This window comes from Rhipicephalus sanguineus, chromosome 2 (genome assembly GCF_013339695.2).
Source record: "Rhipicephalus sanguineus isolate Rsan-2018 chromosome 2, BIME_Rsan_1.4, whole genome shotgun sequence".
In the NCBI taxonomy this organism is placed as follows: Eukaryota; Metazoa; Arthropoda; class Arachnida; order Ixodida; family Ixodidae; genus Rhipicephalus; species Rhipicephalus sanguineus.
In genome coordinates this window covers 57,202,456-57,216,855 of record NC_051177.1, presented here as the reverse complement: position 1 = coordinate 57,216,855, position 14,400 = coordinate 57,202,456, and the positions used below count along the sequence as shown (strand labels likewise).

Below are 14,400 nucleotides of genomic sequence, written 5' to 3'. Positions count from 1 at the left end.
AGACAAAAGCTTTCAATGAATATGCAGAAAAGGAGAGGAGAGAGCGGGCACCCTTGGCGTACAGAGCGCTGCAATTCTATAGACTTTCCTACCTCTTTGTTAACTATCAGGCGAGTAGTACATCGTGTATATGCCATCTTAACGGCTTCTGTTATCACTTTACCAACGTTCACGTGCTCTAAGACTGCTATGAGCAAGTCATGCGGAACGCGATCGAAGGCTTTCTCCAAATCAACCTGAAGCATCGCAACCGGAGAGTTCATGACATCGCTGCATTCTAGTACGCACCTCGCTTTATGAATATTCGTGAAGATGCTCCTCCCCTTTATTCCACATGTTTGATGCGGACCTACAATTTCTTTTATTACGCCCTGTAACCTACGTGCAATTATTTTCATAAAGATTTTGTAATCTACATTGGTTAGACTGATTGGTCGATAAGCGGAAACCTGCCGCAATTTGATTGGATCATCTGTTTTAGGAATGAGAATAGTATGGGAGGACAGAAATGACGGAGGCAGAGATTTCACCTCAAATGCTTCGTTGAAAAGGTGCGCCAAAATTGGAGACAACTCGTGCTTGAACTTCTTGTAAAAAGCCGCACTTTGACCGTCCGGTCCAGGCGACTTGCCGCAGTTGAGGTGATCGATCGCTCTCTCTACCTCACCCACCGAGACAGTTCCAATCTATCTTTAGTTTCATCAGCGACCTGCGGCATGGACGAAAAAATTCTTTTGTGAAGTGGTCACGATCTACAGGACCTATTGCAAACAGCTTGCTGTAATACTCGTAAAAAGCCTGCGCAAAGTCATCCCTGGCATTTGTTAGAACACCATTGTACACAATCTGTGTTATTAAATTACGCTGGGCATAACTCTTTTCCATACCCAGAGCGCGTTTCGTCGGACTCTCATCAGTTACCATTTTTACCGCGCGGGCCCTAATTATTGCTCCATGATATTTCTCGATGTCTAGAAGTTCCAATTTTTCTTTAACAGCACGAATGTCTTCCTTAAAGTTTCCCGGCATTCGGCTCTCTTCCTCTAAAAGTGCCTCCAAGTTTGAACGTAAAACGTGCTCATTTCTGCGTCCTTCGAACTTAAGAATAGTGGACTTTTCTATAGCTTTCATTTTTATTCTTTGCTTAAATGTTTCCCACTTTGGACCAGTTCTAGAGCTATTGTCGTCATTAAGCTCTTCTATGCTCTCTTGTATTAATGTTTGGAAAACGTCGTCATCAAGGAGTTTGTTATTCATTTTCCATAAATCCCAATTAAATTTTCCTTTCCTTTCTTTTCTGCTGCAAATGGTAAACTTAACCAAACAATGGTCAGTAAAAGATAGAGGAGTTACAGAATAATCTGTACAAAAAGGTACAATATCAAGCGACACGTAGGCACGATCAAGGCGAGAGTGACTTAATCCCTGAAAATGCGTAAATTGGACGCGATGGCCACTAGAAATACTTTCACCTAGATCCTCAAGGGCGTAATCATTTATCATATCTGCTAACTTAATTGTACTCGCCTCGCGATATGGGGTAGAACTCGTTTTGTCCCGTGCCGAACAAACGCAATTAAAATCGCCGAGGAGGATAAGAATGCGGTCAGTGTTACAATAATCACATACACGGCAGAAAAAGTCTAGACGCTGAGCAACGTCAGTTGGTGCATACAAACAAACAACTCGCCATTCATTGCCGGCGAAAACAAAGTCGCAAATAACAAGGCGACCCGATTTACAGCTTGTGACCGACTGTATACCAATGCCCAAGCAGTTACTAATAAAGAGAAGGCATCCTCCGGACGAGCCAACAGCATGACTAACACACACATTGTAACGCGCCGAAAAAGGGCGTACCATGTCATCGGTCCGTTCTGCACGTTCAATTTTCGTTTCCTGAACTGCAATTATATCTAATTCCTGCTCCGTCGCAACACGATACAATTGGTTTTGTCTCCTTTTAGCTGCCAATACACGAATATTAATTGTTCCTACGCGCAGGGACCTTTCCAATGACACAGTTCTGCCGCCGTTCGAGGCCGACGGCAAGACGCCCTCGTCATGCATATCGACGCCTTGCACCGACGCCATTGTGGCGGCTAAAGATTTGCATCTTTGTCGCCCCTTGATAGGGACGAAGCACGCATGCGAACAGCACCGCGCGCTTTCTTCTTTGCACCACTGACACCCACAGACGCTTCTATCTGCCTCATACGCTGATCCTGCGACGCGGCAACCACATCCTCATGGCGACGTTTTGCTGGTGCTGCCTCGGCGTCCATCTCCTCCGCTGCAGTTGCGATGACCGCCGGTTCTTTGCCCGCTGCCTCTGGAACTTGAGAGACGCTGCATGCGTCCCGCTGTTCTCTGGCAGATTCCTCCGCCAGGTTTCCCACGTCGACGCCGTCCGGTTCGCTTCCACCGGCTCTTGACGCTTACCGACGCCCGCGTTGTCCATCGCCGACGGTGGGCACCCGGAGACGCTATCGTCCTTGGCCGCTCCCTGGTCGTTTCCGTTCATAAAAATTGCTGCAGGTGCCGCAGCCTGTTCTGCCTCTTCCTCGTCCATGATGAGCTCGCTCTGGTCTGAAACAGCAGGCCGTCCTACCGCTCTGGCGTAGCTCCGCGTGCAAGCCTCCTGTGTGTGGCCAAATGCATGACATTCGTTGCATTTTGGAACTCTGCAGTCCCGCCGTATATGGCCCGTATGTTTGCAGCGAAGGCATAACGGTGCTCGCCCTGGCGCAACAATGAGCGCTGTACCGCTGCCTAGACGAATCTGATGCGGTATATCGTCAAGTGCAACACCTTCCTTCAAAATTAGTCTCACAAACTTCGTCAGGGAGTCAGCACATTCAAATCCTTCCACTTTCCACCTGTCGTTTGTCACCTCCTTTACTTCACCATACTCGCTAAATGTCCTTCGAATGCTTTCGTTAGAAACATCTAAAGCCACCCAGTGCAACTTTAGACGCACCTCTTGCCTGTTAGGGTCAATGACGATGCACAGCCGGTCCTTGACTACCAAGCGACCTGCTTCCACAAGCTTCTTTTTGGCCTCATCTGTCCGCAGGTTGACAAGCCAGACGTGTGACATCTGGTAGGCACCGATAACAGCCACATCTTTGATGACACCGGCGTCTTGCAAGGGCTTTCGAAAATCTTCGATGCGATACGGCCTTCCTGAAATATCGCAGTGCAATACGACTGCACGCTTCATAGCATCACCTGATGAAACAGTGGGCAGTACAATCCTGTAGTCCTTTGGCACGGTAAAAGATGGGGTACCACGGCCGTAAGCGACCGCTGTCGCAGCTCTCTGGGAGCTAACCATCCTGCGTCCGCACGCGTCGGTGACCAGAAGCAGAATGAAGCCACGATGTTACTTGCAGCTGCTTCGGACAAAAACACTACATAAATGCCATGTAGTGGAAGGAGTCTCCTAATGCATTTTGTTCGGCAGGTGTAACGACGAAAACGAGCCCATTCGGCGATTTGTAGGCGCATTTGGGAGGCCATCAAACTACGTCGAAAAAGGCCGGGATAGTGCAGTGCAGCCATCGCCGCTAAAAACACACACGAACATTCAAACAAAAATGGACAACTATGTCCATCTAGCGGACAACATATCAAGCTAACGCCGGCTTGGGGAGACGTTGATCAAGCAAACAGCAAACTCTAGATAATGTGCTGCCATCTGTGAGGCATTGTGAGACTCTTCATGGCCTCCGAGATGGCGAGCGCGCGGCGTATATCTTGGAGGCCATGCGACTCTTGCTTTAGATAAAAATCACAGCATATCCACGGAGTGAATGATGATGAGTGGGCGAAGCTGCGGAGGTTCATCGGTAAACCGTGAATCTTCCGTGAATTCTGCCCAGTACATCATCACCGACGTGAGATCGGGCGCGTTTATACTAAAGGTTCGATGAGTTATGACGACTTGCAGCTCACTTTAATTTTACATGTACGCTGTGAATTTTCATTGTTTAGAAAACCATTGCTTTAGAAAACATCTGGCGTCTTTCGTTAAGCAGCTGGCGTCTTTTCGTTTTGCTTTAGAAACATCTGGCGTTCTTTCGTTTTGCTTTTACAAAACATCTGGCGTCTTTCGTTGGTTTATTTCATCAATCAACGGCGTTTTGAACAAAATTTTTATTGTTTAATCACGCACAGGAGAAATCTCACCAGGCACTACCTTGGAGGTAAACAATGGCTGCGAATGGGAATGAGAGACAGAAGAAGTCGGCTTTTAGCTAACACTTACACTTCTACTTCTACTAACGTTTCCTACTGGAACATGCCAATGGCTGCTAATGGGGAATGAGAGACAGAAGAATTCGGGTTTTAGTTAACGCGCACGCTGCGAATTTTTTATTGTTCAACAACGCACAGGAAAAATCTCCCACCGGCACCACCTTGGAGGTCAAAGCGTAAGACTGGTTACGCACTACGACTACTACGACTACGACTACGACTACGAGGGACGAACGGGTGCCGCCTTAAAGGCCAACTCCGGCGATTTTTTGGCCATGTCAAAGTAATGGTGCTTTTATGTTCCTGAGACGCTCCTGTTACGCGCCCGATAGCAGAAATACTCGGCAAATTGGAGAATAATTTTAAATAAGCAAAAAAACGCAACACCGAAACCGAAACCCAACCGAGTGTGCTGTCTACGTATGACGTAGATGTTGTTACGAACGAACCGGAAGTCGTGCAAGGCATGCCGGTCACGCCGGCGCGGAGTATGAACTGTGACAGCCAGGACGACCAGCGAAGCGCCGGCCAAACCAACGCTGTCTGTCGCCTTGTGCACAGCAGACGCTCGCTGTAGCGGCCTAAGCGCCGAAGTTAGCGGTGCCCTCGGCTGCGTCACTTCCGCCGCCTTGCCAACACTGACGTCACAGACGCAATGTTGCCAATAATTGTGGGAAGCCAGGAGGGCGTTTGCAGACAATCTTTAAAATTCATTTGCAAACAATCTGCGCATGTCTCAAGCCTGTAATTTGGCACAGATGACGGAAACGTGCAACGGAACGTACCCAGCGAATTTCAATGAGATCCATCGACATCGAAAAATCGCCGGAGTTGGCCTGGAGCTTCGCCCCTAAAAAACCCGTACCATGCGCGCGCGCGTGTGTGTGTGTCTGTGCGTGTGTGGGTGTGTGTAACAATACACATTAATAAGTATGCACTTAGGGGTTGAAGTGCGCACTATGGGCCGGATTTCGCTATCGCGTTCAACTCTTATTCCAAACCAGTTTATAGACCTGGCGTGGCTGTGTGGTAGAACACCTGATTGCCACGCAGAATGCTTGGGTTTGATTCCTGCTGGAAACCTAATTTTTATTATTTCCATACTTAAGAAAAAACTGACGCGGCCGATGTCGGTTTTTCTTAACGCTCCAGATTTTAATTACCATTGTCTGTTCTCTCCGTTCCTGGGTATAGATTTAAACTGTCAATCACCTGTGGCGCATACCCGTACACCGCGGCCCATGGTAAACGAGTATGTGCCACACGTGTCTAGAGGAAAGGGTTTGACAACGTACGCGACAGGATTTTTACGTTATTCATGTCATGACCTGACAGTCATAATCGTCAAATCCTCTTACCCTCCCATACCAATTTTCGTCTACACCAAGTTAAGGAGGTGATCATGAGAGCGCCCAGACGTAGGCGGCTAAATAGATAGATACGCGTACGTAGATAGAAACGCTCAAAATGCCAAAGGTTCGCTAATGAATGCTACGCATTTAAAAAACGCCAGGCCTGCGCGGAAAGCGCAGCACAGTCACAGCGAAGGCTGGAAGAGCGGCATTTCTAGAGCCCGTCATAAACCCTCTTGGGGCAAGTGCACTAGCAATGTACAGACTACGCCACAAACCATAATTTGTGTGAAGTTGGGAAGCACCCACTACGCCATTATTCGTCATTCTGCGAAGCGAGGTACCATCTGTAAGGCATTATGTGCACCTTGTTGATATGACGGCTGTTGATGGAGAATTATGGCTGAGCCCTTTGTAATCGGTTGGAAGCTTTAAACGACCCATTAGTTGCGTAATTCGCATTGTGTGATGCCCGGTCGTTATTTCACTTTGCCACCACGCTATATAACATACGTTAACGTGAGAAAGAGAGAGAGGGGGGAAATAACTTTATTGAGACCCTGAGGAAATGGATCATGGGGGCCTTACGGGCTTCCTTGGCAAACAATAGAAGTGCACTTGCGAGGAGCCCACTACTCTATAAATCATCATAACTTTTGTTAAGTAGGGAAGCAGCCACTATGCCATTTTTTGTCATTCTGCGGAGAACCGTGGTACCCGCTAAACATCTGTAAGGCATTATGTGCACTTTGTTGATGCTGTGGCGGATGAGGAGGAGGAGGAATAAACGTTTATTGCACGAAACGGTGTCGCGGTGCTAGGCCCGCGTCTAGGAGGTCTCCTCATTCCAGGAACTCTGTGGCCTTCGCTGCCTCTTTGGCTCATGACGGCGAGACGTCGCTGTTGGTCCAGGTCCTCTGGGGCGAGCTTGGCCTCCCACGTTTCGAGAAGGTCCTCGTTTTCTTGAGCGGCGTTACAGGCATTCGGCGAAGGCGTTGTGTCTGTCTGTATACTGCACGGGCACGCGAGAAGCATGTGGGCCAAGGTGTCAGGTACGCCGCAAATTGGGCAGAGGTAGTCGTGCAACGTTGGGTACACTCTGTGCATCAGTATACCGTGGGTGTAAGTGTTGCTCTGCAGTCTTCTGGTACGGTGCTGTCCTGTTTGTTGAGCTTTGAATGTGGTGGGGGTACTCTCTGCGTTCTAGCCTTTGATGTTGCAGTATTGCAGAGTATGTGATGGGTACGGACTCAGCCTCCGCGGACGCAGTCCCAGCGTCTGCTGAGTGGGAGGGGATACGATGAAGAATTATGGCAGAGCCCTTTGCGATAGGTTAAAAGCATTCAACAACCCACTCGTTGCGCAGTTCGCGTGTGTTACGCCGGTTTACAGAATTCGCCTCGTGTGACGCCTGGTTGTTATTTTATTCTTCTACCACACTACTTTACAGATGTTAATGTGGTTCCTTCCCGACCTGAAGCCTGTACAGGGTCGTTTATTGCGATAGCAATTATATGGACAGTCTCGGCTGGAAAATGTCCGTCCCCGCCGCCGCCGTAATGCACCGTATTTGTATAAGTATGTATATATACAGAAAAGCCACAAAGAAAAATAATTCGGCGCGCGGAATCGAACGGGCGACCTCTTGCTTTGCAGCCCGCCGCGTTAGACGTTAGGCCACGACAGCACCGGCTTTCAGCCTGCTAACGGCGAGCTATTTATATACACCATAGAGTTTCATACAATACCCTAGAGAGGAAACTGGCGCTGCGATCGTTCAACCACCATGGGAATGATGGGGAGTACAGGCTTCGGATTGGATAGCGTTAGCTAGCGAATTGTCTACGAATCTTTTTTTACAGTTTCAGTTTCGTTCTTAGCGAGGCGTGGGTAGTGGGGTGCAGTTATGATTGGGTCGATGGAAGTGATCCCGATGGTTCGGATGATCGTGGCGACACGTTGAAGGACTGGACAGGCCCGGTTGTCAGATCCTGGCAAACTTGAGTTTATTTACACACTTGATGACAAAACAAAGGCCGGGGCGGCCACTGAACAGCACTCGCGACAACAACTGGGCTGGGCCCGCACCGAGCGTTCAAGCCCTTAAGAGAAAATCCTTCGTCCCTGGATCAGAGTCGGCGCCAAGCACGACCTCTGTCCCCTCCGCAATCTCTCCGTCGAGCACCAAGCTCCCCCCCCCTCCTCTCCTATTTCTTCCTTTAAATCCCCCCTGTCTCGTCTGAGACCGCCTTATGGGACCAACCCTTTTTGATACTCCACCAATGAAGCAGAGAACTTTGTTTCTCTCAGAGACGTGTCTCCGCTTCCGCGTTCCCACGCTTTGCTGCCCTCACTATGCGGCAAGCCAACTAAAACGCCATCAATCACATACACAGTCAACGTACACTGAAATGCACCACACCAACGTGCCCAGTTTACTATGCCGTCTCGAACCTTGTCTGCGACAAGATGCCGCCGCCTGTTGCAATTACTGCAAAACCACATCGGTGCTCCTTCAGTGAGGACCGTCGCGACGGCGACACATTGTTTACATTGTCAGTCTCCGTGAGATCGCTTCCGCCGTACGGGTGACTCCGCCGCGAAAGGAGCGGTCGACAAAAGGTCGCGGGGTTCGGCTACAAAGGCGCGGGTAGAGACGAACGGCCTAATGGCCCTTCCGAGCGCCCCTTTTCCGTCACGCGCCGTCTGCGATTAGTCACCGTTGATCCGTACTGGGGAAATCGTCCCCCGAACATAACTCCTTCCAACCCAAGAATGTTGTATGTACGCTTGTTGTACATTCAACTTCAAAATTCCATGCGGGGGGGGGGGGTATTCACATTGGAAGGCACCGACAACGCTTCATCTCGCTTAGGCAAGTAAGCAAATAAACAAACACTAAACACGTTATAGAAGATTCCCCAACATCACTACCGAGCGTCATGCCGGATGGCCCCTTCCCTATTGTTTGTGGTCAGTCAAACGCATGAAGTCACGCATAATAGCACGAGGGGGGTTTCTACACACGACACACACACCGAAATGCATTCAAGCAGGCACACCCGCGCACTGTTTGGAACGTCACTCGCAGGTTGGACCCTGTACTGTACATTCCTCGAAGCACCATGGCAATTAGTCAACATATAGGCACAATGCTCTCGCTGTCTGGCTAATCTAAAAAAAAAAGAAAGAAAAAACTGACAAAGCGCGACAAGGCATCGGCACACTTATTAAGTGATTGGCACTCGATCGGCCACCTTTCTATTCGCGAATTTCTGGCAGGTAAGGCAAGGTTCACAAGGCTTTTTAATGTCCGCCGCCATTGTTGGCCAAGAGAATGCACTACGAACGCGTTCTTTCGCTTTCCTTCCTGAAAAATGCCCACCGGAAGGTACATCATGAGCGAGCACCAGCACTTCATTGCGACGTGTTTCAGGTAAGACAAGTTGGTAACACTGCCTCCCGTCCAAGAGTTCCCGGTGGAACAATAACTCACCCTCTGTGAACATTCCGTGTGTACCCTCACGCGCCTGCACCCATGGCAAACGCAGGGAGCTGTCCTCCCGTTGCTCTTTTACGAAGATCTCATTACCCGCCTCATTCGCCGTTACCCGTCCTGTTCGCGACCCCATTGAATCTTGCCGGTGCTCCGGCGTCTCCTGAGCACTCTTTTCATCCTCGTGATCAACTTCCTCAGCGGAATTCCGCTCCGCCCTCACAATATGAATCGCCAGTTCCCGCGAGTTTCTTTGAAGCTGTTCAAGCTTCTTTAGCGTGTCCGGCGTTAAGAGAGCGTCTACTCCTTCCGCGAGTTTCTCAGTAACCGCGCACAGTTCCATCAGCTCCGGAGTAATACCTCCTTCTGGGATATGCAGTGCCAAAGGGACGTACATCAGGTCAACGGGGACAGCCTGCCCAAATGCCCCTCTCAAACTCACTCTGCCTACTCCCTGTAGTTTTGCCCCTTCCGGAACTAACGCCTTCCTGATCACTGTTATGTCTGATCCTGAATCTAAGCACGCGGTGAACTTGCGCCCCGCACTTATCAAGTCGATCCATGTTAATCTTGACACACCGGCATAGCACCTTTCGGGGATTATGCTCTCCACTGCCGGTTCACACGCTACCCTCGCGGCGAGTCTCTCCGTAGGGACACGGTCTTGTCCCTGTTCCGCGGGTGGAATTGTCGTTTGCGAGCATTGCCACCGATAGTGTCCACTCTCGCCGCATGCATAGCAGCGGACACCCGTTCTTTCGTTTCCCTGCGATAGCCTGTCTGTCGTGCGGCGATCGAACTTTTCACCATTCTTCGAACTACCGTTGGCTGTTTTACCTGACTTTCTATTACTCGTGCTCTCGTCATATTTCTGCGCCAGTTTCGCGAGGTCATGAGGTCTAAGCCATTCCGCCGTCTCGTGCTGTAGCACATATGTGCGCATGTCTTCGCGCATCAACTGCTTGACCCGGTCTGAAATGATCAATGCCCGCAGCTCCTGAACATTACTGACCTCTCTACTACGGAGATAATAATCAAGCAAAATCTCGAGCCTAGTGGCGAACTGTCCCCACGTCTCATCTCCTTTCCGGCAGGCATAAAGGCGGCGTTTGTACTCCTCAGGGGTGAGCTTTAGTTCATGCAGGACGAGGTCACGAACCTCCTGGTACGAAAGTACTCGGTCCTCAGCTCGATTTGCCACCAATGTGCGGCTATTTTCATTCAAAAATGGCACTATGATAGCGCCTTGTACCTCGTCAGGGATGTCGCAGCTTCTCAGCATGTTTTCTGCGCTCCGGAACCACGCCGGCACGAGCTCATCGGAAACCGGCATTGGCGGAAGAACTGCTCGCAACTGATCCGCATACCGCGCCAAACCACACCTGTCACTCCGCCCCACTTCATTGCTCGCGTGCGATTGAAGCTTCAATTTTTGCAGCTCGATTTGGAGCTTTAGCGCTTCTATTTCCAGCTCCTTTACACGAACTTGTACAGCTGGATCGGCGCTTTCTACAGCACGCACATGTGCGCTATCAGTATCTACCGATGCCTCATCACGATCAAGCTCGTGGTTCTCACTAGTCCCATCTGCCCTCTGACTTCTGGTCACCCTAGTCGCCATGGTGCTCCCGGAGAAAACAGAACAGGGACCCACCTGTGATTTCTGTCGGTAGCTGCGTCGCCACGCTGGCTCCTCGTCGAGGCCTCAGTCGGCAGATCATGGGAGCCGCTTTCCAATGTACGTGGACGTATTCGTACCGTTCAGTCTCTGCCTTCTTGTTTGGGACGACGGTCGATCGTGCGATGCCTCTCGCAATCCTCGTCGCTCCAGCAGTCACCAGCCGCTCCGGGTGAGGTGTCAATGTCCGGGGAGAGGACGCTGCCGATCTTGACTGCAGCTCAGTTGATTGCCGCACTCGGTGTTGTCTCACGTTCAGCCTTCTCGAACTGCATACTTGCATGCACCGTTCCGAGGTACCTTTTTTTTTCGGTTCTCCGCCCTACCTTTCTTTGCTTAGGTTTGTGTGTGTATACACAGGACTGCAGGATGTCTCATTGTCCTCCAGGAAGCCGCCACGTCATCCTGTCGACTACGCCAGTTAAATTTGGGTCGATAGAGGTGATCCCGATGGTTCGGATGACCGTGGCGACACGTTGAAGGACTGGACAGGCTCGGTTGTTAAGATCCTGGTAAATTTGAGTTTATTTACACACTTTATGACAAAACAAAGGCCGGGGCGGCCACTGAACAGCTCTCGCGACAACAACTGGGCTGGGCCCGCACCGAGCGTTCAAGCCCTTAAGAGAAAATCCTTCGTCCCTGGATCAGAGTCGGCGCCAAGCACGACCTCTGTCCCCTCCGCAATCTCTCCGTCGAGCACCAAGCTCCCCCCCTCCTCTCCTATTTCTTCCTTTAAATCCCCCCTGTCTCGTCTGAGACCGCCTTACGGGACCAACCCTTTCTGATACTCCACCAATGAAGCAGAGAACTTTGTTTCTCTCAGAGACGTGTCTCCGCTTCCGCGTTCCCACGCTTTGCTGCCCTCACTATGCGGCAAGCCAACTAAAACGCCATCAATCACATACACAGTCAACGTACACTGAAATGCACCACACCAACGTGCCCAGTTTACTATGCCGTCTCGAACCTTGTCTGCGACAAGATGCCGCCGCCTGTTGCAATTACTGCAAAACCACATCGGTGCTCCTTCAGTGAGGACCGTCGCGACGGCGACACATTGTTCACATTGTCAGTCTCCGTGAGATCGCTTCCGCCGTACGGGTGACTCCGCCGCGAAAGGAGCGGTCGACAAAAGGTCGCGGGGTTCGGCTACAAAGGCGCGGGTAGAGACGAACGGCCTAATGGCCCTTCCGAGCGCCCCTTTTCCGTCACGCGCCGTCTGCGATTAGTCACCGTTGATCCGTACTGGGGAAATCGTCCCCCGAACATAACTGGTGCGTTTCAAAGCATTCAAGCAGCGCCTTTGTTGTTCAAAGAGGCTGAAGACCGCTAGATCTCTTGGTTTGCTGCGACGCTGCAGCTTTACAGGTTGTATTTGAAAGTTTTAGCAAAGCGTCGTGCACTCACCGCTGCGCACAGATGTAGCGTCCCATGTCAGTGCAGCAAACTGCATCGAGTTCCCGTTTGTTTGATAAGCGCGTCTTACCAAAACCAGTTCAAATCAGCTGCAAAACGACGGCGAAGCTAAGTAGACGCACCGTCGCGCTCCTCTGACTCGACTTCACGACAAAACGAGAGATGCGTTGGAGGCAGACCACTTGAACAGACGCACCAGGCATCGCAGCAGATGATACGTTAAGTGTTTCTCACTCAACACAGTACTGTTATTTCCATAAATAGATAATGCGTAATTTCGAGAGAAAAACAAGCGTGTTTGTTTTCAAGTGTTGTACAAAAATAATTCATTATTTGGTGATGCCAAATCTGGAACACAGTTGCAGAGTAATGCATACCCTGGTGGTTGAATTTGTTCAGGTTTGAGTTCCATCTCACTGTCACGCAAACTTTTTGCAATATGTTTTACATACAAAAGAATTAAGCAAGTTTTAATTGGAATTAACTTCATATCACTTTGTTTTACACTCGGCAAACAAGCGTTGCGAATCTCAAGAACCTAATCCATCCGAAGCAAATCCGAAGCCTGTACTTCCCATCATTCCCATGGTGGTTGCAGCGCGTCTCAAGGAGCCCGCGTAGACATTAGCGCCAGATTCCCCTCTAGGTATTATTGTAAGAAACTCTATGATATACACCATGCACTTCAGCATGCTTTCTTAGTTGCCGCATAGATGGCGCGATGTGCGCGCGTGTGGCACGCTTTAAAGATCGTCGCCTCGCTCCTGCGAATGCCGTTGCTCTTCGTCCTACAGGGCGTGGTCGCTTTCGTGCGCTTATCTCTAGGAAAGAAGGGGCGGCCGGTGGGGTGCTTCGCTTCGCTCGCTGCAGCGGCCGCGTTTGCGAAAGGAGCCCGCTGTTCGAACAGAAATAAGTAACAGCTGTGACAATTACTTCGCGCTCGTCTTGTGTGTACCTGTTCGTTCGTTTCGTGCGTCCTGCTTTATGTTTGAGCAGTGCGCTTCAAGTGTCGAGCAGTGACGCATTAGTTCGCGCTCGTCCTGCGTGCGTCCTTTTCGTGCGTCCTTTGGGCACGAGCAACGCGCTAGCAATTTCGAGCTGCTTTCCGTTTTTCGCGTTACATTCCAATTTATTGCTGTCGCATTCATTGCTTCGCCGTTGCGGCGAAACTGTGACTTTTTTTGCAAAGCAGTTTCAAGCACCGGTATGGCTCTGAGGTAGAATACTGGGCTCCAAAGCAGCGGGCCTAAGTTCGAAGCCCATTCCATCCTGGAAAATATTTCTGACCTCGTTTTTCTTTTTCTTATTTCGCGCGATAGCGGTTACGGACACCGGCGGCGGCGGACAACTACGGCGCGAAAACGGTCCTTGTTGGGATCTCATAACAGCTTTCGCTGTAAAATGAAACCCAGAAAGCATCCTTTCAAATAAATCTTGATCTCAGTTACAATATCTGATCGCATGAAAATAATCCTTGACACAAAATGATTGTCCTCGCAGTAATGATAGGAGTGAGCGCCGGGAAGGAGGGGGGGTGCGTCCCCTTCCTAATCATCCACGACGGGGCGCCAAGTCTGCCTCATACATTCGCTTACTTGGACCTCTCGCGTCATTGCTTAATATTCGCGGTTATGGCCACGTAGTTTTTCGACGACATTGGCGGTCGAGTACCACAGATTGTTGCAAAGCAAGAACTATTACTTTACCTCCGTAAAGCCGGAGACCAGAGACGGGCAGTTTGCTTGCTTGCTTGAAGCCGGTGGTTAATGTAGATAAAACATTAAGGCAAAGGCAGGGAAAGGAAAAAGTCACATTTTATTTTATTTTTTATTTTTGTAGAAAGGACATCGTAATTTTAGTGACACGGAAAAATTACATAAATAAATAAATAAATGTTGTAAATTAAAAATAATTCTGAATACATGATTTTAAAAAATTTTCCTAATACCGAATAGTGATTATTCATGCATTAACAAGGTAATATCCTTGTGTCACCCAGGAACTCGCAGCGGGCGCCGCAGACGTTCCTGTTACTATATTCCAATGAAGCAGCCCCAAAGGAAAGAATACTTAGAGTACTTAGTGAAATTCCTATTTTTTTAAATAAAACTTCGAAGTACTTTTTCCTTTGAGTTTTGAGGGGCAACAGCTTAGTAGAAAATGGTCGATGTTTTCAGGTTCGTTACAGCTAGTGC

General features: G+C 49.7%; 1 protein-coding gene across 1 annotated transcript; it reads right to left on the bottom strand.

Moving 5' to 3' along the window:
• Nucleotides 1-2,212: 2,212 nt before the first annotated feature.
• LOC125757344 (uncharacterized) lies at nt 2,213-3,337 on the bottom strand. The gene has a single exon (XM_049412839.1). The coding sequence runs from the start codon at nt 3,335-3,337 to the stop codon at nt 2,213-2,215; it is 1,125 nt and encodes a 374-aa protein (XP_049268796.1).
• Between the last annotated feature and the right edge of the window lie 11,063 nt (nt 3,338-14,400).